General features: G+C 33.4%; 4 protein-coding genes and 1 pseudogene across 5 annotated transcripts; 4 read left to right on the forward strand and 1 right to left on the reverse strand.

Moving 5' to 3' along the window:
- Nucleotides 1-1,204: 1,204 nt before the first annotated feature.
- Nucleotides 1,205-2,787, forward strand: LOC106429155 (annotated as a pseudogene).
- A 5,987-nt stretch (nt 2,788-8,774) lies between these two features.
- On the forward strand, nt 8,775-14,244 carry LOC106429190 (putative FBD-associated F-box protein At5g56440). The gene is given in 2 exon segments (XM_013869925.2): nt 8,775-10,509; nt 13,278-14,244. Coding segments are annotated over 2 exon segments (1,278 nt in total). The 5' UTR covers nt 8,775-9,897; the 3' UTR covers nt 13,944-14,244.
- Nucleotides 14,245-15,998: 1,754 nt separating this feature from the next.
- LOC106429145 (F-box/FBD/LRR-repeat protein At5g56420) lies at nt 15,999-18,029 on the forward strand. Of its 2 annotated transcripts, none has more exons than XM_013869884.3 (4): nt 15,999-16,152; nt 16,381-17,250; nt 17,328-17,462; nt 17,531-18,029. In XM_013869884.3, exons 2-4 carry the CDS (start codon nt 16,396-16,398, stop codon nt 17,804-17,806), a joined length of 1,266 nt encoding a protein of 421 aa, XP_013725338.1. In that variant the 5' UTR covers nt 15,999-16,152; nt 16,381-16,395; the 3' UTR covers nt 17,807-18,029. The 2 variants fall into 2 exon arrangements, with proteins under 2 accessions (XP_013725338.1, XP_013725339.1); XM_013869885.3 differs by having other exon boundaries at nt 16,136-16,280.
- A 150-nt stretch (nt 18,030-18,179) lies between these two features.
- LOC106429149 (F-box/FBD/LRR-repeat protein At5g56420-like) lies at nt 18,180-20,110 on the forward strand. The gene is made up of 4 exons (XM_013869890.3): nt 18,180-18,301; nt 18,600-19,436; nt 19,524-19,652; nt 19,720-20,110. The coding sequence occupies exons 2-4, from the start codon at nt 18,600-18,602 to the stop codon at nt 19,990-19,992; spliced, it is 1,239 nt and encodes a 412-aa protein (XP_013725344.1). The 5' UTR covers nt 18,180-18,301; the 3' UTR covers nt 19,993-20,110.
- A 257-nt stretch (nt 20,111-20,367) lies between these two features.
- LOC106429158 (50S ribosomal protein L6, chloroplastic) lies at nt 20,368-24,857 on the reverse strand. Its single transcript, XM_022696404.2, has 3 exons — nt 21,627-24,857; nt 20,849-21,151; nt 20,368-20,775 (listed from the first exon to the last, which is right to left on the reverse strand). Exons 1-3 carry the CDS (start codon nt 21,659-21,661, stop codon nt 20,403-20,405), a joined length of 711 nt encoding a protein of 236 aa, XP_022552125.1. The 5' UTR covers nt 21,662-24,857; the 3' UTR covers nt 20,368-20,402.
- Between the last annotated feature and the right edge of the window lies 1 nt (nt 24,858).

The following is a 24,858-nucleotide window of genomic DNA, read 5'->3' on the forward strand; positions in this document are numbered from 1 at the left end:
GAGACATAAGATTTACTTGACAGATTTTTGACTAATTTAATAGTATAAATTTAAATTTATTTTAACTCATAATTTTTTATTATAAATACTCTTTATAAAATCGATTTAAAATATTTAGAGAAACATTATATCACATTTCATGAGGAGTAATAATATAATTCAGTTAAAAGTATTTAAAATATTATATGGTTAGCCCTAAATTATTTAATGATACGATGAAAAAATAATTATGCATGGATCGAGCATGAGATGACGTAGAAATATATATATGTGAAATGATAATTGATGATTAATTAAATAATAGAGACAAATTTATATTTAATTTGATAGATTATAAAATTATTTTGTTAGATACCAAAATTGTAGGAGTAAATAATAGGAACGATTATATTTTATTAATACTGATATTTTTTTTTGCTGATTAACGTAAATATTGTTATAGAAATATATGGTAATATATATTGTTAGTCTAAATTTAAGATAACTTCAAAATATTAGTAGTCTAATGAAATGGTATAACAATTTTTGTAAGTAGATATTTTAGGATGATTTTCTTTCAATAGTATAGATGAATAAATATTAAAATTTTGAAATAATTTTGAAATGAATTTTCAAATATTAAAACAATATTTCAAATTTTAAAACAAAATCTCAAGAATTTTTTTTATAAAAAACATTCTTGTTTAAAAATGTATAATCCGAAAACTATAAAGAGAAATTATTATTTTTTATTTATTTAAAATGGTATCGCTCAAAACAAATGTTTGGTCTACGAAGCCACACATTATTTTGAATATACGATTTCACTTTTGCTGATGTCTAAATGATGTGTATAAATGTAATAAGTTGGTTGGAATTTTATTTTTTTCTATTATGATGTGTAGTTTCTAGGTGATTGTGCACAGCTGTTCAAGAGCTTGGACATCTCATTGCAAGGAGGAAATAGAAGACTTATCTTCAATGAAGCAACAATGGTGATTCAAGATGTCCTTGTTTTAGCTAGACTGAACAATTTTACTTTTAAGCATGTTCCTAGAGACTATGTTCATCATGTTGATCAGTTAGCAAAAAGAACAAGGATAATGTCTCAACAATATGTAATATCCTGGCTTTAGACCATTGTAACTTTCAAGTAATGAATCAGTTGACAAAAAAAAAAAAAAATGAGGTGTGTCGTTCTCTTGAGAGACAGTTGTGCTGTGCTGTGCTGATTTGACGTCAAGAAACATTGTGCAAAATTTCATGTATTTTTTTCATTTGGAGAAATTCATGTATTGTGGAAAACTTGTTTGTGTAGTAGGCCCATAAAATTGTTTAACCGACCCTGGAAGGCTATTTCTCTTTCTTTTTTCAACTAGGATTTTTTATGGTTTGATTGTGCGTTCTCATCATCATTACTAATAAGATTTTCGACCTAGAGAAAAGCAAGAAGCCTTAAACCTGCATTCTTCATCATCGGCAACAAAATTAACGAAGATTTTGAAGGGGTTAATTAGGTTAGCAATGGATAGGATGAGTCTGTTGCCAGATGACTTGATCTTTAAGATACTCTCTTTAGTTCCATCGAAAGTTTCAGTGTCCACAAGCCTTTTGTCAAAACGTTGGTATTGTCTTTGGAAACGTGTCCCAAATCTTAGGTATTCCGATCCATATAGCGACAGCGGGTACTCGAGAGCTTCAGGTTTTATTGACAAGTTTGGCTGCTGCGAGACAACACTCATGCTATAGAAACTATGCGTCTATATGTTAATCGGTACTGTCCTCGTATAGACATTGAAACATGGTTTCGTGTTGCAGTTTCTCGAGGTGTGCGCGTTCTTCTGTTCAACGACTGTAGAACCTGGTACCAGCCCATACGGTTGCCTAGGATCCTGTATACATGTGAAACCCTTGCGACTTTAACCCTAGTTTCAGCTGTCATTGTGGATGTTCCTTTGAATATTTGCTTCATGTCACTCAAGAGCTTGAGTCTTATATATGTCGACTTCCCTAGCGATGAAAGTGTTCATCGGCTTCTATCCGGTTGCCGTGTCCTTGAAGACCTAAAAGTGATTCGAGACAACAATGAAAACGTGAAAACTTTCAAAATCATGGTTCCTTCATTGCAAAGGTTAACAGTCGATGATGTTTTTATATATGGAAATCCAGTTCCAGGACATGATGTTGGGTTTGTGATTAAAGCTCCTTATTTAAAGTCGTTAGCGATTACTGGCCAGTTTGGGTGGTTCCATTCACTAGTGAAAATGCCCTACCTGGTGAAGGCTAACATAAAGCTTCGACATGGAGATTCTAAGAATCTTCTCGGAAGTGTTACCTCAGCCAAAAACCTATCCTTATGTTTAAAACAACGAATGGTAAAAAAATATATATTTATTTTTGTTTGTGATTTCATATCAATATTTATTTAGCACTCACTTATGATGTCACATGCAGGATTCGTATCCAATAGGCGACTTCAGTCAACTCATCTCTCTTAAAGTCTGTACATGCTCTTTAGAGTGGTATCGTCTTATACTCAGACGTGCACCTAAACTCCGAGTTCTCAGATTCCAAGGTCAAGCAAATGATCTTAAGAAATGTTATGGGGATTTCCAGAGTGAGTGGGAGGGACCGAGTTCTGTTCCTGAATGTTTGATCGAGCATCGAAACTATCGATTGGATTTATAACAAAGGAACAGAAGCAGAGAACTCAGAGGTTTGTATTTAGTAGATAACTCTGGAGGACAGCTAAAGACAATGTCTGGTACACTTTCAAATTCAGCCACTAGGGGAGAGACATACATGTAGGGATGTTAATATGGGCTCAGCCTAATAGGGTTAGCCCTAACCCTGCAAACTCATTTGTAACCCTAACCCTCATTTTTTAAACAGGGTTTAAATAGGGTTGGCCTTAATAGGACCAGGGTTTAAAATCTAACCCTTTTATTTTGATTCATACAACTATTATACAATATTTAATAATGTTTTTCATCAAAAAAACTTAAAGTCGAGTTTTCTCACCAAAAACTGAACAACGAAATTTTCCGTCGAAACCGCAAAATCGAGTTTTCAACTAAAACAACAAAATCGAGTTTTCCTTCCAAAAACGCAAAATCGAGTTTTTCGTCAAAACTTCGAAATCGAGTTTTTCCGCCAAAAAATCAAAATCGAGTTTTTCGCCAAAACCTCAAAATCGAATTTTCCCGTGAAAACGTAAAATTAAGTTTTTCTGGAAAACCCGTACAACTCAATTTCACGGTTTTGGCGGGAAAACTCAATTTGCCGGTTTTGTAGGGAAAACTCGATATTCGGTTTTAGTTTTGGCGGAAAAACTCGATTTTGCGGTTTCGGCGGAAAAACTCGATTTTGCAGTTTTGGCGGGAAAACCTGATTTGCCGGTTTCGGCGGAAAACTCGTTTTTGCTATTTCGGCGGGAAAACACGATTTTGTAGTTTTCGGCGGGAAAACTCGATTTGCCGGTTTCGGCGGAAAAACTCGATTTGCCGGTTTCGGCGGAAAAACTCGTTTTTGTGGTTTTGGCGGGAAAACTCGATTTAGCGGTTTTGGCGGAAAAACTCGATTTTGCGGTTTTGGCGGAAAAACTAGATTTTACGGTTTCGGCGGGAAAACCCGATTTGCCGGTTTCGGAGGAAAACTTGATTTTGCTGTTTCGGCGGGAAAACGCGATTTTACAGTTTTGGGGGGAAAACTCGATTTGCCGGTTTTGATAGGAAAACTCGATTTTGCGGGTTTTGCGGTTTTTGCGGGAAAACTCGATTTTGCGGTTTTGGCGGGAAAACTTGATTTTGTGGTTTTGGTGGAAAAACTTAAATTAGGTTTTGGCGGAAAAAACCACAATTTTTTTTTGACGGAAAAACTTTATTCTTAGTTGTGGAGCAAAAACTCGATTTTGCGATTTTGGGAGAAAAACTTTTGATTTTGATGCTCAACAAATTGGAGGAAAGAATCATATCATACCTTAATTTTTTTAGTTTTATCTTTAAAATTTAAGAACAAAAATAAATGAAATATTTTTTTCAATTAAATGAGCTAACCCTGGTACCATCCCTAACCCTTGATTATAATAGAGTTAAAATATGGTTGGGTTAAAATAGGACTGAGCTTATAATAAACAAAAGAGGTATGGCCCTAACCCTGTAGTTAACATCCTTACATGCATGATACGGGTAGTTCTAACAAATGACGGCTCAGACAGAGATATAGAATTTTCTACTCGTTTTTTATTATTCTCGGAGGTTTATTAGTACATAGGTTGTTTTTTCTTACATAGGTTGTTTTGATCATAGTTTTACAAGTTTTGATTGAAGGAGCGCAAACTCTGTTTTCAGAATTCTGATGAACATTCTAAAAATATTCATTTTTTTTTTGTTTTGACCATGATCAATGGTTCTACTTTTAAATGTTTTGACCAAGCATGAAGGTTATAACAGAAACAGAAGAGCTGCCTTGCGAATCATAGATAACATATAAACCACATCTCTGTTTTTAAAAGACGACTTTTCTCATTCTCTTATTTGGTGTTTTTAGCAACTGAAGCATTGATCTTCTCCAACAACGGATTATAATCATCCGCTTTATTAAGAGAAATATTCTCAGATAACGTACCAGAAGTTTTCCTAAATCGATGCCAATTGTGATAGAACATTCATGCACATGACATAGAGGTTGGGAGAGAGAGCATAACCTTGTCTTAAACCTCTCGTTAGGTATATAATTATCACAATGTAAAACAAATAATATTTCTAAAGTTTGTAGATATTAAAAAAATTAATGGTATTAGATTAAAAAATTACAATTTTTTTTAAAAAAAAACTACACAAAATTTGAAAAAAAAAAATTAGTTATAAAAATTATAAATTATAAAAATATAATTAATTAATATTTCGAAAATTGTAAAGTATTACTATAATTTTATTCTACTATTATATTATTTGTTGTTATATTAATGATGATATAATCAATTATCATATTCTAAAAAACTTATCAAAACTAATAATCAACATTAAATGTAAATGTCACAATTAAGTTCAACTCATATCATCATTGTCATCATTTTTCATTCAATGGTCATAACACATGGCAAATCACTTGAGTTCCAAATAATGTTTAAGGGATGGTATATTCAACGATATAATGAAATAGTTTCAAGAGTTATCTATATATATTCAACGTTAATTTTAAAATTATAAGCTTTAAATTTAACAATATACAAGATTTTGATCCGCGCTTTAAAAGCGCGGGAGATGTTATTTAAAAGACCCCGATAAGAATGATTATATAGTTTCCAATTATTTTTATTTAATATAAACCGGATTTTATACAAATTATCGAGTTTATCGTTTAGACTGAGATGTTTTGGTTTCATTTTATTGTGTGTGTAGGTCAAAACAATTGTTAATAGTATTACTATGTGTTTTATTAATTTTTAACCTAATTAGTTAAAAAATTCTAGTAATTGTATTTTTTTTTGTAAAATAGATTTAATGTAATTAATATTTTAAACTATTTAATATTTGAGATTTAAATTCTATGATTGACCTTTGAATGATTTTGACCTTTTAATTTAGTTCAATGATTATAATATTGTTTTTAAAAAGCTTGAAATTAATTTAGTTTAATATAATTACATATAATGTTTAAAGAATAGTTTTCTATATTTATTTTGATAGTACCTAGGTTAACAATTCTATACAAGTTTATTTTTTTACAATGTATCATGTTTGTACAAATCAATACCTTATTGTGTTTGTATATATCTGAAGAGAATTTATATACCGGGTGTCAAATATATAGAGTTGAAATATGACTTAATGGAGACCTTATTATGTGTGTGTGTATATATAAGGTTGTGTGCTTTTCTAAATATGTCTACGTAGATAAACATGAAGTTATATTGTTGTAAACCAGTGTTTTTAAAACCGGACCGACCCGATGGTTGGACCGGATTCGACCATGAACCGGTTATATAGCCGGGTTGGTCTAGTAATTGGTTCGACCAAGAACCGGCCACATAGCCGGATTATATTTCAAATTTATTAAACCAATAAAAACCACTAAAACTATCAAAAATCTATAAAGCATCCATATAAACAAGAAACTAATTTATATTTATAATATTTTATGTTCAAAATTGATTAATATTTTAACTATGCATCATGTTTACTAATATTACTTTTATATTTAAATACTAAAAAAAAATTAAACCATATTATTGAACCAGGTTTGACCCGGTCGAACCATATTGAACCGTGACCCAAAATATTTCCGGTTCAGCTTCCGGTCCGGTTTTAAAAACACTGTTGTAAACTAATGTCATAAAGTATGAATAAATGGGCATAATGATTATATAATTTTAAATGGGCAGTAAACCCTTAAACATGCTTAATGAATATCTCGAATAGCTTTGGAAAAAAAATATTTTGTAGTTATAAATATCCTAACGGCACAGTTATAAGGGTTTAAGGGTTTTGTTTTATATTATGGAGATCTCAAAAGAGGATATTGTTTTAATGGTATCGATATATATTCATTTAAGTAAATAGCAATATTTGATTGGTAGTTAATACTAATTTTTATATATTTTAAATTAAAATAAAAAAAACAATGGCATGACATTGTAAATAATTTCAGAAACTAAGAAACTAATGGCAGAATCCTATTTTTAGTTTACTTGGATCATATTTAACCGTTCTATCAGAAGATCCTTGCTTATCATTAACTTGACCAGAGAAAGGTGGTATATACGGTCAGTTTTGCAGGGTCCATATGGTACATGCACGCGTCTTTTATCAGCTTGTTTTCTACACACTTATCCCTAAACTACTGCGTTTAGTCTAGTTTACTGTTGTCCCATCTTGTATTAAGGGTATGACTGGTTTTCCCGCTACCACCCGCAAACGCAGCTTTTGCGGTTGGTAGCGGTTGTTGGCGTTTTGCAACAATCGCTCAAACCGCTCCAAATCGCTCCAAATCGCTCTAAACCTCATAAATTCAAAAGCTGGTTCCAGCTAGCGTTTGCGGTTGCGGGCGGTTGCGGGAGGATAATTTTTTTTTCTAAAACAATTTAAATACAAAAATAAAAATATTCAATAAAAATTTAAATTAGAATTATAAAAATACTAAAATATATCTATTATATTTTAATTAATATTATAAAACTTTAAAATGAAAATTAATATTATAAAACTTTAAAATGAAAATATTTTCTATAATTTTTAAAAAGTTTAAACTATAACTTTCTAAATATAAATTTTATATTTATTATAATATTATTATTTTTGATATTTTATAATGATATAAAATGTAAATATTGTTAATTTATTATTTAACCGCTGTTGCGTTTGGTAGTTAACCAGTCATAAGTATCCTGCAAACGCACCAATTTCTAACCGCAGAACCAGTCGTATAAATCTCTTAAAACCGCTAGAAACCGCAACCACCCGCATCCGCAAACTCCCGCAGCCGCAACCGCAACCGCTGCGGTTGAACCAGTCAGGCCCTAAGTCTCAGTGCCACTAACACTCTTAACACAATGTGTTGTTTCTGATGATTTAGTCCAGAGTCTTATCTTTTAATCAGGAAAAGAAAATCATGAATTTTCTATTTCTAACTCAAAAACTTCAGATTAGAAAAAGAACGACAAATTGTTTCCCAGGTATTCTACAAACAACCCACCAGTAGGTGGCATAAAAATCTCAAAAGATCAAACCATATTGAAAGTTAAAGAATAAGCTGGCTGGGAGGTAGAAATCAGCAAACTGATTAATTGCGAGCAAGAAGAAATGCAACAAAACCTTCAAGCACCGGCTTCTTTACTTAACAAGTGATGGAGCCAAGATGGACCACGCTAAGCAATGTAAGATTGGAGACGATGGTTCCGGGACTTCCGGGTCACAAACTGCTCGGGATTTCCATTTTTTTTTTCTTTGGGTATCATAAACATTATTTGATAAATGATTTTTTTTTTTTAAATTGTCATGTGTTATCAATAGAAAAATATGACATGACTTAGTGAAAATAATGACGTGGCATGAAGCTAAATGTAATATGAATATTTACATTTGATTTATATTTTTGGTAATTTTTTTAGAATATGATAATATCTCATACATTCATATAATATTAAATAATATAATAGTACAAATAGAGTATAGCAATATTTACAATTTTTGAAATATTATGTAATTTTATCTTTTATAATTATAAAATTTTTATCACTAAAATTTTCTTCAAAAATTATCTCATCTTTTTAAAATATAATTTGAAATTGCAATACCATTAATTATTTTTAATATCTACAAATTGTAGAGATGCTATTTAGTTTTACATTTGGATAGTTATATACCTAACCAGATTTTCTCTTTTTTGTCATATCCAATTTTTCTCTTAATTATATACAATTTGATTTGATATATTGTAACCAAATATAGATAAAAAATCTATTCAAGAATATAATTTTAAAAATATACATATCTATTCATAGTATAAATTTAAAATATACAAAAATATTATTAATTTTATCATAATTTTTTCGTTTAATTATATCAAAAAATTAAATTTAAATATTGGTAAACAAATAATAAAATCTAAAAATTAACAAAATTTTATTTTTAAATATCATTTATTTTTATTTTTTTAAATAAAAAATCCACCATGCATATGGTGCAGGAAAACACATAGTTTATAATGAAAATTTTAAAAATTCTTTGGGTATTTTTTGGATTAACGTTGTCCACATCTAAAGTTTGTGCTAGTTATAAACGTCATGCAAAAATTCAGTGAAAAAAAAGTCATAACGCCGTGGTGTACGGTAACGGTTATAGCTTTATTTTATTTTCAGTTATTATCTCTTCTAAAGAATAATGGGAAAAGAATAATGGGAAAAGAATAATGGGAAAAACGATCAGTTAAGTTTAGTTTGATTGTGTTATATTTGGTTCATGTGTCCTCATGCAATGGCGATGTGGAGATGTTCAGGTATTTTACCATCTCATGTGTTTACTCTTAATGTGAAAGATAATTTACAGGCCTTATTTGGATCCATGGAGTCCTTACATGCGAATGAAAGCATAAGACAACTGGTGTTTTGGATCCTATGGCTATTATGGAAGTCAAGAAACGAATTCATTTTCCAGAAGAGAAACCTTCATCCTATAGAAGATCTTCGACGGGCTATCGATGCAAATACTGAATGGTATAGGAATGTTGTTCTCCCTAAATCTGGACCACAACAACAAATTGTGAAATCTTCAAAATGGGAACCTCCACCAATAGGTTGGCTTAAGTGTAATTTTGATTATAATTCTGCCTCTGAAGATACAATGGATGGGGTTGGTTGGATTTTAAGAGATGATTTAGGAAGATTCTTGGGTGCGGGAAGTGTTCAAGTACAAAAGATGCAGACATCTTTAGAAGGGGAAGCTTTAAGTTTTCTTATAGCTCTTCAACAAGTTTGGGTTCGTGGTTTGCGAAGAGTGTGGTTTGAAGGAGATAACCAAGAGCTGTGTACAGCTATTAATCAAGTTAAAGACCATGTGGAATTGGGGAATTTGCTATGTGATATACGTCATTGGTTACAACTTTTTCCGGAATGCTCACTGGACTTTGTAAATAGGGAAAAGAATTAGGCGGCTGATGCTATTGCTTAAAATGCTATTCATCAAAGTGTTTCTGCTCTATTTTATCATTTGCCTCCTGTTTGGCTAATTAATTTCTTGTATCAGCCTTTTACAATCTAATAAAATTTATGTGGTTAAAAAAAAAAGAGTTTAGTTTGATTGTGCGCGTTCTCATCATTACTAGGGTTTTCGACTTAGAGAAAAAGCAAGAAGCCTTAACCTTTTTCACTATCGGCAACAAAATTAACGAAAACTTATTGAAGGGGTGTTAGGTTTAGCGATGGATAGGTTGAGTATCTTACCAGATGACTTGATCTTTAAGATACTCTCTTTTGTTCAATCGATAGTTTCAGTGTCCACAAACCTTTTGTCAAAACGTTGGTGTTCACTTTGGAAACACGTCCCAAATCTTGTGTATTTGGATCCACATATTGAGTGTGAGTACTGGAGGGCTTCACGTTTTATCGACAAGTTTTTGCTACTACGTGACGCTCATGCGCTAGAAACTATGCATCTATATATTAGTCAAAACTGTCCTCCTACCGATATTGAAACATGGGTTGGTATTGCAGTTTCTCGTGGTGTGCGCGATCTTCTGGTTTTCCGGTGTAGACCATGTTTCAGGCCCATACGGTTGCCTAGGAGCTTGTATACATGTAAAACCATTGCGACTTTAAGCCTTCATCAAGCCTTCATAGTTGATGTTCCTTTGAATATTTGCTTCCCGTCACTCAAGAGTTTGTCTCTTGAATTTGTGGAGTTCCCTAGCGATGAAACCGTTCATCGGCTTCTATCTGGTCGTCGTGTTCTTGAAGACCTAAAAGTGGCTCGATGGAGCCATGACAATGTGAAAACTTTCAAAATCATGGTTCCTTCATTGCAAAGATTAACGGTCGATGATGTTTTTATAAACACTACTACAAGAAAACAGCGGCATACTGAGGGAAAAAATCGTCGGTATGTCGTCGGAATAACACTATTCCGACGACATACCGACGAAAAAAATCCTCGGAAATAACTCCTCGGAAATTCATATTTTCTCGGAAATTCCTCGGAAATTTCCGACGGAATTCCGAGAAAACCCTATTTCCTCGGAATTTCCGAGGACCACAAGTTCGTCGGAAATTCCTCGGAATATTCCGAGGAAGATGTCGTCGGAATATTCCGAGAGATAAATTTCCTCGGAATATTTCCGAAATTAAAAAAAAAAATTATAAATTTATTTTTTTAAATTGAAATTCGAAAATATAAAATTAAAATTGAAATAGAAAACATATTTAAAATACAAAAAATAATAAAATAGTTTTTATAAATAAAAAAAATGTTTTATAAATACAAAATTAGTTTTAATAAATATGAAATCATCTTTTTATAAATACAAAATAGTTTTTATAAATATAAAAAAATAAAATAGTGTTTATAAATCAAAAAATGTTTTATAAATACAAAATTAATTTTATAAATATAAATATTTTTATAGATATGAAATCATCTTTTTATGAATACAAAATAGATTTTATAAATACAAAAAATAATAAAATAGTGTTTATAAATCAAAAAAAACATTTTATAAATACAAAATTAATTTCAAAATGTGAAATCATCTTTTATAAATCCAAAAAACGAATTTATATACAAAGAACGGTTTGTATATTTAAAAATAGTTTTTATAAATACAAAAATAAAAAAATAGTGTTTATAAATCAAAAAAATGTTTTATAAATACAAAATTAGTATTAATAAATATAAATATTTTTATAAATATGAAATCATCTTTTATAAATCCAAAAATCGAATTTATATACAAAAAACGTTTTGTAAAATCGAATTTATATAGAAAAAACGTTTTGTAAATACAAAAATAATGAACAATTTATAAAAAAAGTTCTAAATCAATTCAACACAACCAAATCACAATTCTAAACCTATTACACAACAAATCACAATCCTACCCAATCACCCTAACAAAAATCTATCAAAAACCTTCTAAAATCATCAAATCTACTTAAAAACCTAACAAATAGGACCTAAGAGAGTGAGATATGGTCCTTACATGATTTGAAAGAGAATGGAAAGGATTCGCCGGAGAGATCGTCGCGAGAGAAGGTGGAGAACGCCGGAAGGAGAGAGAGATCGCCGGAGAGGAAGAAGAGAGAAATGGGGAAGAAGATGAGTTTCGAGTTTATAAAACCTTGGGTCCGACAGGTATTTTCCGTCAGAATTTCCTCAATATTTTCAATTTCAATTTTCGCGAAATATTTGGCGGCTTGTTTGCCCGGTTAAATGAAAATATTCCGAGGAAATTCCGACGGCCACTTAAATATCCGTCGGAATTTCCTCGGAATATTTTCATTAATTCGAGAAAAAAGAATATCATGTGCATGTATTTCTATTAATTTATATTGTTCCTCGGAATCTCCTCGGAATATTCCGAGGAAATACCGAGGAACTAGTGTTTGGGGTTTCAAAACATCAATTTTTTTTGCCGTATTTCATTTCTTATACAATTGTAATGCATACCATTGAGGATTCTTTGTATAGATGAGCATAAACCATGAAATAACAAATTTCAAAACGAATTGTAAGTATTCCCTTTACCGTTCATTAAAGTGTATAAGTGTTTCTCTTATGTTGTGGGGATTTCGTTCATACAATCGGAAAAGTGTTTATTATAGGGTAAGGAACAAATTTTTGACTTCAGAATGAACGTAAGAAACTTAATACGGGTTATATAGGTGTTATTCAAACCGCAAAACGTTGTTTTCGGTTTAAAAACCCTATTTCCTCGGAATTTCCTCGGAATATTTCGACGGAATTCCGAGGAAGAAAAGGGTTTCCTCGGAATTCACTCGGAATATTCTGAGGAAATTCCGAGGAACTAGTGTTTGGGGTTTCAAAACGTCAATTTTTTTTTAAAGATCGATCGATGGATATATGTCCAAAAACGCATCGATCGATCACTAAGATGGACCAAAGCGTAACAATGTGATCGATCGATGAGATTATCCCATCGATCGATCGAGGATATCAAGTGTTCCTCGGAATTTCCTCGGAATCCGAGGAACTAGTGTTTGGGGTTTCAAAATCTCGAATGTTTTTTTATAAACGGATCGATCGATGGATTTATGTCCAAAAACGCATCGATCAATCACTAAGATGGACCAAAGCGTAACAATGTGATCGATCGATGAGATTATCCCATCGATCGATCGAGGATATCAAGTGTTCCTCGGAATTTCCTCGGAATATTCCGAGGAAATTCCGAGGAACTAGTGTTTGGGGTTTCAAAATCTCGAATGCTTTTTTATAAACGGATCGATCGATGGATTTATGTCCAAAAACGCATCGATCGATCACTAAAATGGACCAAAGCGTAACAATGTGATCGATCGATGGGTATATGTCCAAAAACGCATCGATCGATCACTAGTTCGTCGGAATTTCCTCGGAATTTTGTAAAATCCCTATACTATTTCCTCGAAATTCATCGGTCTTTTCCGAGGAACACATTTTTCCTCGGAATTTCCTCGGAATATTCCGACGGATTGATATTTCCTCGGAATTTCCTCGGGAAATTCCGAATTTGGGTTTCCTCGGAATTTCCTCGGAAATTCCTCGGGAAATTCCGAGGATTTCATTTTCCGTCGGAATGTCCGTCAGAATACCGATGTTTTCTTGTAGTGAAATGGTAATCCAGTTCCAGGACCTGATGTTGGGTTTGTGATCGAGGCTCCTTGTTTAAAGTCGTTAGCTATTACTAGCAAGTTTGGTTGGTTCCACTCACTAGTGAAAATGCCATACCTGGTGAAGGCTAACATAATGCTTCGACATGGAGATTCTAAGAATATTCTCGGATGTGTTACCTCAGCCAAACACCTATCCTTATGTGTGAATCAGGATTTTTATCCAATAGGGGACTTCAATGAGCTCGTGTCTCTTAAAGTCTGTACTTGTTCTTTAGTGTTGTATCGTCTTATACTCAGACGTGCACCTAAACTCCGCTTTCTCAGATTCCAAGGTCAAGCAAACTTTATTCCAACTCCCTACCTAAATGATCTTCAGAAATGTTACAGCAGTTTTGGACAAGTCCAGAGTGAGTGGGAGGCACCGAGTTCTGTTCCTGAATGTTTGATTTCGAGCCTCGAAACTGTCGAGTGGAATGATTACAAAGGAACAGAAGCAGAGAACAAAGAGGTTTTGTATTTGGTAGATAACTCTGGAGGACAGCTAAAGACAGTGGCTGTTACACTCTCAAAGTCAGACACCACTAGGGGAAAAAGACACATGATACTGGTAGAGCCTAAACGAAGGAGTTCTAACAAATGACAGCTCTGAGATATATAATATTTTAGTCGTTTTTATTATTCTTGGAGCACTATTTCAGTATTTACGTTGTTTTGATTGATGGAGCGAACTCTGTTTCGCTATTTCGGATATTCTACTTTTAAATGTTTTGACCAAGCAGGAAGGTTATAACCGAAACAGAAGAGCTGCCTTGCGAATCAAGTCATCTCATAGATAACATATAGACCACATCTATGTTTTTTAAATAGCGAATTTTTCCATTCTCTTTTATTTGGTGTTTTTAGCAACTGAAGCATGAATATCCGAAAACTTGAGATCATACTATTATTGGTTTATATATTTTGATTGATTTAGAAATCCATATAATATTTATAAATCCAAGTAAAATATGCAAATCCGGAGGTTTCCCTCAGATTTGAGTCTTTGTATTTTTAACTAAAAAATCCAAACAAATCTATTCAAATCTATTATTAAATCAAATATATTAGTAAATATGTGCGATTGAATAACACTTGATTTGATATAGAATTTATGAATCATTAAACCAATAACACATGATTTTAATACAGATTTGAAAATCATAGAACCAATAACCCTAGATTTATTTCGGATTTTCAAATCCATTAAAATACAACAACCAATAACCCCTAAAAGACCCCAATAATGAGACTCCAATTGTAAACAGAAAAAAAGTGTTTCCAAGTGCAAAGCTAAGATATATGCTAGATAATCTACATATATTCTTATTTAAACAGAAGCTGAGACATTGGTGATACTCTAGACATAGATTTTAACTCCTTTACCAACTTACCTCTCACGCTTTGATATGGGTTTTAATGTGAATGTGGCTTTCTTTAAACACTCTGAGTTTGAAAAGATGTACCTCGCGAGTTCTCTTTCTTCTTCAGATCCTCTATAATCTTTCCACTTAATTATATGTAGATGGAACGACAAGCATCTGGGAACAAAACTCGGTTGGTTCCTTGACAATAAAAGCACCCCGGGTTCACATCCTGTGACCTTGATCCAAGCACATCAAATTCAAGAACTGGAATAAAAAATAAGTATAATGCAAATAGATATTGTATTGTTACTTACAGAAGTTATATGTAGAAACCTAAGGTTGGGAGACTTTTCGAGAATACGTAGAAGTTGATTCGACCAGCCAGTAGCTCAAATCGCTGAAGCCTAGAGATTAAAAATAAACCCGGTTTTATCTGGTTTATCCATTCAATAATGGTTTTTTCGATTTTTGACAGTTTGATATGATTGTTACCGGTTCAACTATTTTAGATTTTGTTATCAATCTAATTCAGATATACTTTTGGTTCATGATTTAATTTGGTCGACCACCAATCCGAGCCAAATTTAAAAATTTTGTTCAAAACTCAAAATAAACTGAATTAAATGACACAAAATACAAAAAAATAAAATAATAGAACCTAGATCTAGAAGACTACCAGGCCCGGCCTGAACTTGTAAAAAAACATTAGGCCGGAAGCTTAAAAAAATTTGGGCCGGAAAATGATTGTAATTACAAAGAAACGGAACCATGAACGGCAACTTGCATACTCTGCATGTTTGTCCGGTTGAACTAATGAAACTATTGAAAAAATGAAGGCCGATAATTTATGTATTTTAAAAACTGTCGAAAGCTGGTGCTTTCTGCTTCCTCCCAGGGCCGCTATTGAAGACTACTAATATTTCAAGATAATTTTAACAATTTAGAAATTGAAGTTGATGTGTTATTGTTCGGTGCTACGATATAACTTTTTTAAATTAATACTATATAAATTAATATACAATAAAAATCTCTATAAAATAATATAATTTTATAGTTTCATATTGAATTTTTTTGTTCAATTAGTATATCGCTAAATTTATATTTTTATAAATTAATAAAAAAAATTATAGTTCTGGTGTACTCTTTAACATTATTAATTTATAGAGATTTCACAAAATAATTTGGTTTGATTTCTCGCTTCCAAAACAGATCCAAAATCAAACCGGCCTGTGAACGGATCCAAAATAGATCCAAAATCAAAACCGGCCTGTCACTATTGCCTCTTTTACTTTTTATCGCACAACTTTGAGAAAGAGAGGAAAACTCCCACACAAAGATAAAAAAAAAAAAAAAAAAAAAAGGAAAGAAAGAGAGCGAGAGAGACTCTACACAATCTTGCAGGAATCCACACATTGGGTTACCAAAGCAACGATCTTACTGTAAATCGTAAGTTTTCTTCTTTTGCTATTTTCTTGTCATCCGTGTGGCGGTTTTGAACCAAAATGTTCCCTTTATTGGTTCTAAAGGTCCTCTAGGTCTCGAATCAATTGATAAAAATCGTACCTTTATCAAAGGTTGAATCTTTTGAAAGGTTTCTTCTTCCAATGTTTGGGATTGTGATAAAGTTGTCTTCTTTAAGATTACCCACAACTTCAATTTCATTTCTTTTTGCAGGTGATTCTGAAAAAAATGGATGATTACAGGGATAGGATCAGTCGGTTACCAGACGACTTCCTCTTACAGATACTCTCACGTCTCCCGACAAAAGATGTCGTGGCGATGAGCCTCTTGTCCAAACGGTGGCGGTTTCTCTGGACACTAGTCCCCAAACTCAACTTTGACCTCAGGCTTCACGACAATACATGTCCCAAGTTCACAAAGTTCGTAGACAGGTCTTTGCTGCTACACAAGGCTCCCACTTTAGAGAGTCTCCGTGTCAAGATTGGTTCCATCTGTCATAACGCAGATGTAGATGTAGGCGTGTGGGTTAGAATCGCCGTGGACCGTGGCGTGCGCGAGCTTGACATCAGTTACTGCCCTGCTGAAGAGCCTATAAGATTGCCTAAGTGCTTGTTCCCTTGCGCGACGCTTGTGGTGCTGAAACTAGAGAACATGAGCCTTGTTGATGCTTCTTCTTACGTCTGCTTTAAGTCGCTCAAGACTCTGCATCTTCTTGATGTGAAGTACTTTGATGAGCAGTCGCTTCCTCATCTTTTGTCCTCTTGCTCTGTCCTCGAAGATTTGGTTGTGCAGAGATGTCCTGGAGACAATGTTAAGATCGTCTCTGTTAACGCCGCGTGCTTGAAGACTCTCACTTTGCATAAGTCTTCGCAAGCTTTTGAAGGGGACGACGATGGGTTCTTGATCGCTGCGCCTAAGCTGAAGCGGCTTGACATTGAGGATTACTGGGGTGGGTTTTGTGATATTGAGAATATGCTTGAGGTTGTTGAGGCGAATGTTGATGTTATTTATAAAAACACTGAGAGGATTCTGGGGTCTCTCACCTCGGTTAAGCGTCTTGCGTTGTGTCTGATGACTTCAGATGTAATCTCTCTCTCACCTCACCTCGGTTGCTTAGTGATTTGATTTATTGGAGTTGATGTTCATCTTTCAAATTGCAGGCTGCTTATCCGACTGGTACAGTCTTCTCTCAGCTTGTTCATCTAGAGCTATGCACATGTGCGCCGCGGTGGTGGGATCTACTCACCAGAGTGATTGAAGATTCACCTAAACTACGAGTTCTCAAACTCCGCCAGGTACATATTAATTAACACAAAAAAACACAGTTTCAGTTTTTGTTTATTATTTATTTATTTTATATCAGAAACATATTCGGCGAACCTCTAGTCCCGGGGCTAGCTGGAAGCAGCCTGTGTCACTTCCCAAGGGGTTGTCTCTTGAGACTTTCAAGTGGGAGCTGTACGAAGGAACACAGATGCAGAAGGAAGTGGCGAAATTCATCTTAAAACACGGTATTCGATTGAAGAAAGTGATTGTCTCTCCCAAGCCAAGCAGTAGTCTGCTTGAGAAACATGAGATGCTCAAGGAGTTGTCATCTGCTCCGCGCGGTTCTAGTACATGCAAGCTCTTGTTCGACTGAATATAAGAAGAGAAGAAATGAAGTTAAAGTCTGTCCTGAGAAAAGCTTTGTTAGTATATGTTTACTTATCATCGTTTTGATTGTTGCCTTCATTAATCTGAATGTTATAACCTCTGAATGCCCTTTGTTAGTATGTGTTTAGTTAACATCGTTTGGATTGTTGCCTTAATTAATCTGAATGTTATAACCTCTGAATGCTTTTGCTCTGTATTTTGGTTTTATCCTTGTAAGAGTCTCAAAACTGCTAAGAACATTCCTAAGGTAAGATATATTACAACAAACAAAGTGTTTCTACTGATCAAAATCTTCTTCAACACCTGCACATGATAAAGTCAAAGTTTACTTCTAATATTCTCTTTATTTATTAATTAAATATGAAAATAATAATAAAAAAGGACTAACATGTAGTTTAAGATTCATATCAAGAAAGACCTCATCAATATCAAGATTCATAGATCAAGTCTGCAAATCTATCAAGATCGGATTATCATACGAGTTAAGTTTGTTTTTTTTTTCTTTTTTTCAGTTTTGTGAATCTTTAATCCAAATCTGTTAAGACCGGATTCAAGTTTAAGATCATATGAGTTTGAGATTGGTTTTGTTTTTTTTTCCCGTTCTGTAAATTCTATATCCAAATCTCATCTCATCTATGGTCATTTGTTTATTTCTGTAAAATATTCAGTTGCTATTCTCATCTACTAGTTTTTTTTTTAACCGGCTGATTCAAGCAAACTAATGCAGTGTTTGACTTTTTTTTTTTTTTTTTTTTTTTTTTTTTTGTTGAATTTTACAGATGGATAGGATCAGCGAGTTGCCTGATGCATTGCTCTTGCAGATACTGTCTTTGGTTAAAACCAAAGAACGTGTTGCCACGAGTCTTCTCTCAAAACGATGGGAGACTCTATGGATGCTGGTACCTAAACTTGACTTCCATCTTGAACGTGGAAGCGACTCAGAGTTCGTTAACAGGTCTTTGCTATTGCATAGAGCTCCGGTTCTTGAAAGCTTTTCTTTAAAAGTTGATACGTTTCAAGTTAGTCCTCTAGACATCGGATTATGGATTAGAACCGCGGTTGATCACGGTGTTCGTGAGCTAAAACTAGACTATACAGCTAATGAAGATCCTATCAGACTACCTAGGAGCTTTTATACTTGCCAAACACTCCTTGTCCTAAAGCTTAAAAACGCAAATCTTGTCGGTTTTTCTTACAACAACTCTTCCTCTGTTTGTTTTCAATCTCTCAAGATCTTACACCTTATGTCGGTGACATACTCAGATGAGAAGTCTCTTGAAACCATTTTATCAAGCTGCTCCAGTCTCAAAGATTTGGTGGTGGAATGTTGTCCTAACGACAATGTTTTCATTTTCACTATTAACGTTCCTTCGCTACAGAGTTTGTCTCTGAACAGATCAGCGAAATATTATCGAAAAAACTGTCTTGGGTTTGTGATTAATGCTCCTTGTTTGAAGTACTTGAACATCAGAGATTATCGCGGCTCCTTTTGTTTGGCTGAAGATATGCCTGAGCTTGTGGAAGCTAATGTTGAAGCTGGTTATGACAAACTTGATGAGCTTCTTGGATCTCTCACTTCAGTCAAGCGTCTTTCGATATGTTCAACCAAACTCAATGTAATCTAACTCTGGTCTCTTTAAAACATTCTCTCTTTCTGTTTAGCCAGGCAAAGAGATGAGACAGTTTCTCTGTGGTTTACGCAGGCTCCATGTCCTACTACCTTTCAACAACTTGTGCATCTAGAGATATGTACATGTAAACCAGAGTGGTGGAATCTACTAGTGTGTCTGCTCACAGCAACTCCTAAACTACGAGTTCTCAAGCTTAAACGGGTAAGTCTATAGTTCTCATGTTTCCTTGACTTGGTTCGACGATTTAATACCAAAATGTTTATTTCAGACACATAAGGATTGTAGCAAAGGGGGGTGTTGGAACGAACCGGGATCTGTACCGGATTGCCTGCTAACCAGTCTTGAAGATTTTGAGTGGAGACGTTACAAAGGAACCAAAGATCAGAGTGATCTCGTGACTTATATCTTGAGGAGTTCTTGTCATTTGAAAATGGTGAAAATCCTCACTGAGGCAGATGATCCTGAGGAGCAACTTGAGATGATTAAGAAGTTAGCATTCTCCCCTAGAGCATCAATTACATGTCAAGTTGATTTCGACTGAAAAAAACATTCTCTATCCCTAATCCATGTAATGAATGATCCAGTTCAGTCTTTTTATAGTCTGTATGCATGTGTGGATAAATGATTGATGTATCTTTGTTTATACTTGGTCTGTATCACAACATAGTGATTAATAAAGATTAAAGATTCTCACTCTCTAGCGCTTTGTTCCACTTTTTTTTTATTCTTTAGCTATGTTCTTGCCTTGGGAGTCAAGTCTCATAATGGAAGAGATGATCTCTGCTTTTAGATGCCCACAACTTTAGAAGAAATTTAATTAAACCAAAAAAGGCACCAGACATTGGAATAAACAGACAAATATATTCGTTTCGTCTTAACATTTTTCACACACCGAATCAGCATTGAGATAAGGAAACATACATATAGATAAGTAGCTAACAATATCAAAGATCACTTCAGTTTTCTATCTTTTCCTTTCTTCCTGTGAACAATCTCATCAGAATAGCACACTCCAATACGCTTGTATGGCTCTGCTGGCCTCCATTTCCTTACCGTAGCAGCAAACTGCCCAATCTTACACTTGTCATATCCACTCACTATGACTATCGTTATCTTAACTTTTTCACCTTTACCAAAAATTATAATCTTCTTATCCACTTTCACTTTGAGACTATCTGGTATCTCAATCTTAACCGGGTGAGAAAACCCAAGATTCAACACCAATTCTTTTCCTTGGACCATCGCACGATAACCAACACCTTTGAGCTCAAGTGTTTTCTCAAATCCCTTTGATACTCCCACAACCATGTTGTCAGTAAGCGTCCTAACATTAAAAAGGGATGTCAGCACTAAAATTAAAGTCTTTTTGGTTGAAAAAGGCTAAGAGTTTTTGTAACCTGAAAAGGCCATGCATTTCTTTGGCTCTTCTAATTTCCACGGTTTTTCTGACCCTCAAGAAACCGGAGTCTTCTTCGGTAAGCTCAACTTCTGGTGGGTAAGTTAAAGCGAGTTCTCCCAAAGGACCCTTCACTTTCAAGTCTTGACCTTGCAATGAAATGGTTACATTGGACGGTACAGCGATTGGCTGCATTCCTATCCTTGATTCTTTGCGCTTGGTGGTCTTAGCAGAGACACCCACTTGAGCAAATGGGGTGGTTGAGACATTGAGTAGACTTCTTCTGTCGCCTAAGAACCCTGACCTGAAAAACAAAGGGAGCTTATATATATCTTCAAAGAGATAACGTTCTTACAAAGTAATCGGACCACAAGATACTCAACTTACAAATATAAAATTCCAGAAAGAAAAAAATATCAAGAAAGTCAAAAGTGAGAACTGACATATGAACTCCATTCTAAATATATACTTGAGAAGCTTTTTTTTTTTAAACACTGAGATTATGTTAAAAATGAAGGATACATGGTGATATTCATGGATGAAATACAAGAAAGGGTAAAAGGAAATAACCCTAAAGACTAAGCCAAAACACAAAGGCCAAAGGACAACGAAGGTCCTTGGAGACAACAACAAGCCGGCGAACATAAACACATTCCCGGAAGCCAGATAAACCATAATATCTAATAAAGCAAAAACATACTAAACACAAGCTAAGTAAAGCAAACAAAACCCTAGTGAAAATCAAGAAACTATAGTAAAGATAAGGATTTATGGTATACCTTGGTAGAAAACAAGAGAGGAATGAGGAAGCCATTGCTTTCTAAAAAGATTGTCTGAGGAGTAAGGAGCTCTCTCTGATCTAGAAAGAGAATAGTGGAGAGAGTTTATGAGCCAGTTAAGGATTAGGCGAGAAGATATGTTGTGACGCGACGTGACGTGCATGTGTGGGAAAAGGAGACAACGTAAGACTGTGTCTCGATTAAGGAGACACAGCTGGTAAGCATATTAAAAAAAATTAAACAAACTAAATTAATAAATAAAACTAGGCATGGGCGTTCGGGTACCCGTTGGCGTCCGGATCGGGTTTTTCGGATTTTCGAGTTTTTAGATTTACGCTCCTAGGTTTCATACCAAAATTTTATTAATACAGATCGGGTTCGGATAATAACACTTCGGGTTCGGTTCAAAATTGTATTGCGTCTTAAAAACCTTAAAGTAATCATATATCGTAAGGATTTGGGTTATATTGGTTTGGTTCGAATATAACCGAAGTGGAAAAACAAAAAATTTGAAGCAAAACATAAAGAAAACATCTAAATTAAATAAAAATTAATCTATCACACATAAAATTGACAAAATAACAATAAAATGTTAAATCAAACACGAAAACAAATATTATTTGTAAACGATATGTATTGCATTATAGAGAGTAGACTTTTTATTTCAATGAGCAAATTATAATATACTTATTTATAACTAATTGTCTACTTAAATTATTTATTAAAATTTTAATATTTATTATTATATATCATATTACCACAAAATATTGAATTTAATAATTGAAATACTTATATATATTTCAAAATATTTATATTAACTATTAATTTTGGATTTTTCGGATTATCCGTTCGGGTTCGGTTAATAACATTTCGGGTTCGGATATTTTTATACCACCCTACAATACCCGTTCGGATATTTTTACATTTCAAGTTGGATAACGGATCGAGTTTTTCGGTTCGGGTTCGGTTTATTTTGGATTCCGGATTTTATGTCCGGCCCTAAATAAAACTACACTACTACACAATCCAGGTTTAAGCCCACCAGAAAATTAAAGATATGCAGCTCTGCTAATTAACAGGCCGTCAGAAAAATTAAAGATAAGTAGACGTCGTATTGTGAGCAGTAAAAGAAAAAGCGCAAGTAAGAAAAAGCAGTATTGGTGGAGATTAGTTAATAAACCACAAAAAGATATCCCGAGTTTGAATATTTCAGTCAGAATACTGTTAAATGTTTTAAATGTTCCATGACTTTTGTTCTGGCTCATCACATTGTTCTTTTTTTTTGGTGCTGATGATTCAGTATACTTTTAACTCTAAAAAGTAAAAACTTAAAAAATTTAAGCTGAATACGCGATTTAAGCTGAATACAGTGACTTGAAATTGTAAAACAGACCCCTAATGAATGAAACATCTTAATAAGTTATATCATTGTTTTTTTTATCAAGGTTTCTTATTTTCTCGGAAACTAAAACAGTCGGCATATTGTTAAAAATTTGCAAGTATATTTTGGTTTCAATTGGCATATGGATGAACATAACCGAATCTAAGGTTGAAGGACAATTTTTCAACAACTTGTTCATCTAGAGATATGTACATGTAAACCCCAGTGGTGGAATCTACTAGTGTGTCTGCTCACAGCGACTCCTAAACTACGAGTTCTCAAGCTTAAATGGGTATAAAACCGTTTCTGTAAACTTATCATCTCTCATGTTTCCTTGTCTTGGTTAGACGATCTAATACCAAAATGTTCATTTCAGACACATAAGGATTGTAGAAAAGGAGGGTGTTGGAACGAATTCGGTTCTGTACCGGATTGCCTGTTAACCAGTTTTGAAAAAATTGAGTGGAGACAAAGGAACTAAAGATCAAGAGTGATCTTGTGACTTATATATTGAGGAATTCTTGTCATTTGAAGATGGTGAAGATATTCACTGAGTCAGATGATCATGATGAGCAACTTGAGATGATAAGAAGTTAGCATTCTCACCTAGAGCATCAATTACATGTCAAGTTGATTTCGACTGAAAAACATTCTCTATCCCTAACCCATGTAAATATGTAATGAATGAAGAATGATCCAGTTCAGTTTTTTTTTTTATAGTATGTGTTCCTGTGTGGATAAATGATTGATGTATCTTGTTTATACTTGGTCTGTATCACAACAGTGGTTGATAAAGATTAAAGATTCTCACTCTCTAGCTTTGTTCCACAATGTTTTTATTCTTTAGATATGTTCTTGCCTTGGGTGTCAAGTCTCATAATGGAAGAGATGATCTCTACTTTTACATGCAGAGAACTTCAGAAGAAACGTTTAATTAAACAAAAAAAATTCTTATAGTCAAGATATTAAATTTTTATATTTAATTGTAATTTGGTTTATATTAAAATTTTATTTCATGATTATTTCTGTAGCAAATTTTAGTAACTAAATTTAACTATATTTGTAAAATTAGAAATTATAAATAACGAAACATATAGATTTAGTTATAGTTTTGTTTTTATAATGAACTCAATCGAATTTGGTCGAATCATATTTATCCATAAGCTTTTAGCCTTTTATGGTTCGGTTACCCATCCAAATTTAAAAACATTGTTTTGAATTAATGAAACTTCTTATTTCCGGTGCAGCCTTTTGGATTGATACTGATTCGCTTGAGTTGGGCAACCTTGATTCAAAATTTTGACAAATAAGAAAAAAAGAAGAAAAGAAATGAAACTGGGAAGTGGGAACTACTACACGTAGTTACGAAATACTCTCTCTCTTTCAAAATACTTGATGTTTTAGGTGAATACACAAGAATTAAAGTATACTCTTTTTCTTAAAAAGTAACATTAAAAATATAAAGTAAACCTAATTCAACCAATCATAAAAACCACTATAAAACATCATTGGTGACACAGTTTTCTGTAAAACTAAAACTAATATAAAAATATCAAAACATCAAATATTTTGAAACATTTTAATCTCTCCAAAATATTATCTATTTTGAAACGGAAGGAGTAGCTTCTGGACGGTTGGATCTATATGACTCAAAATTTTGAATTAACAACGCAGTTAAAAGTTAAAACATACTAATACTACATTCGTTCCCGAAAGTAAGATGTTTTAAATTTTTTTCTTGTTCCACAAAGATAGATTTTCTATATTGTTAAGGTACTTTTTTATACTTTTGAGGAACATTAATTGAGAATATTTGAATTGATTAAATTTTATTGGTGGAAAGTTATTGGA

This window comes from Brassica napus, chromosome C2, assembly GCF_020379485.1.
Source record: "Brassica napus cultivar Da-Ae chromosome C2, Da-Ae, whole genome shotgun sequence".
In the NCBI taxonomy this organism is placed as follows: Eukaryota; Viridiplantae; Streptophyta; class Magnoliopsida; order Brassicales; family Brassicaceae; genus Brassica; species Brassica napus.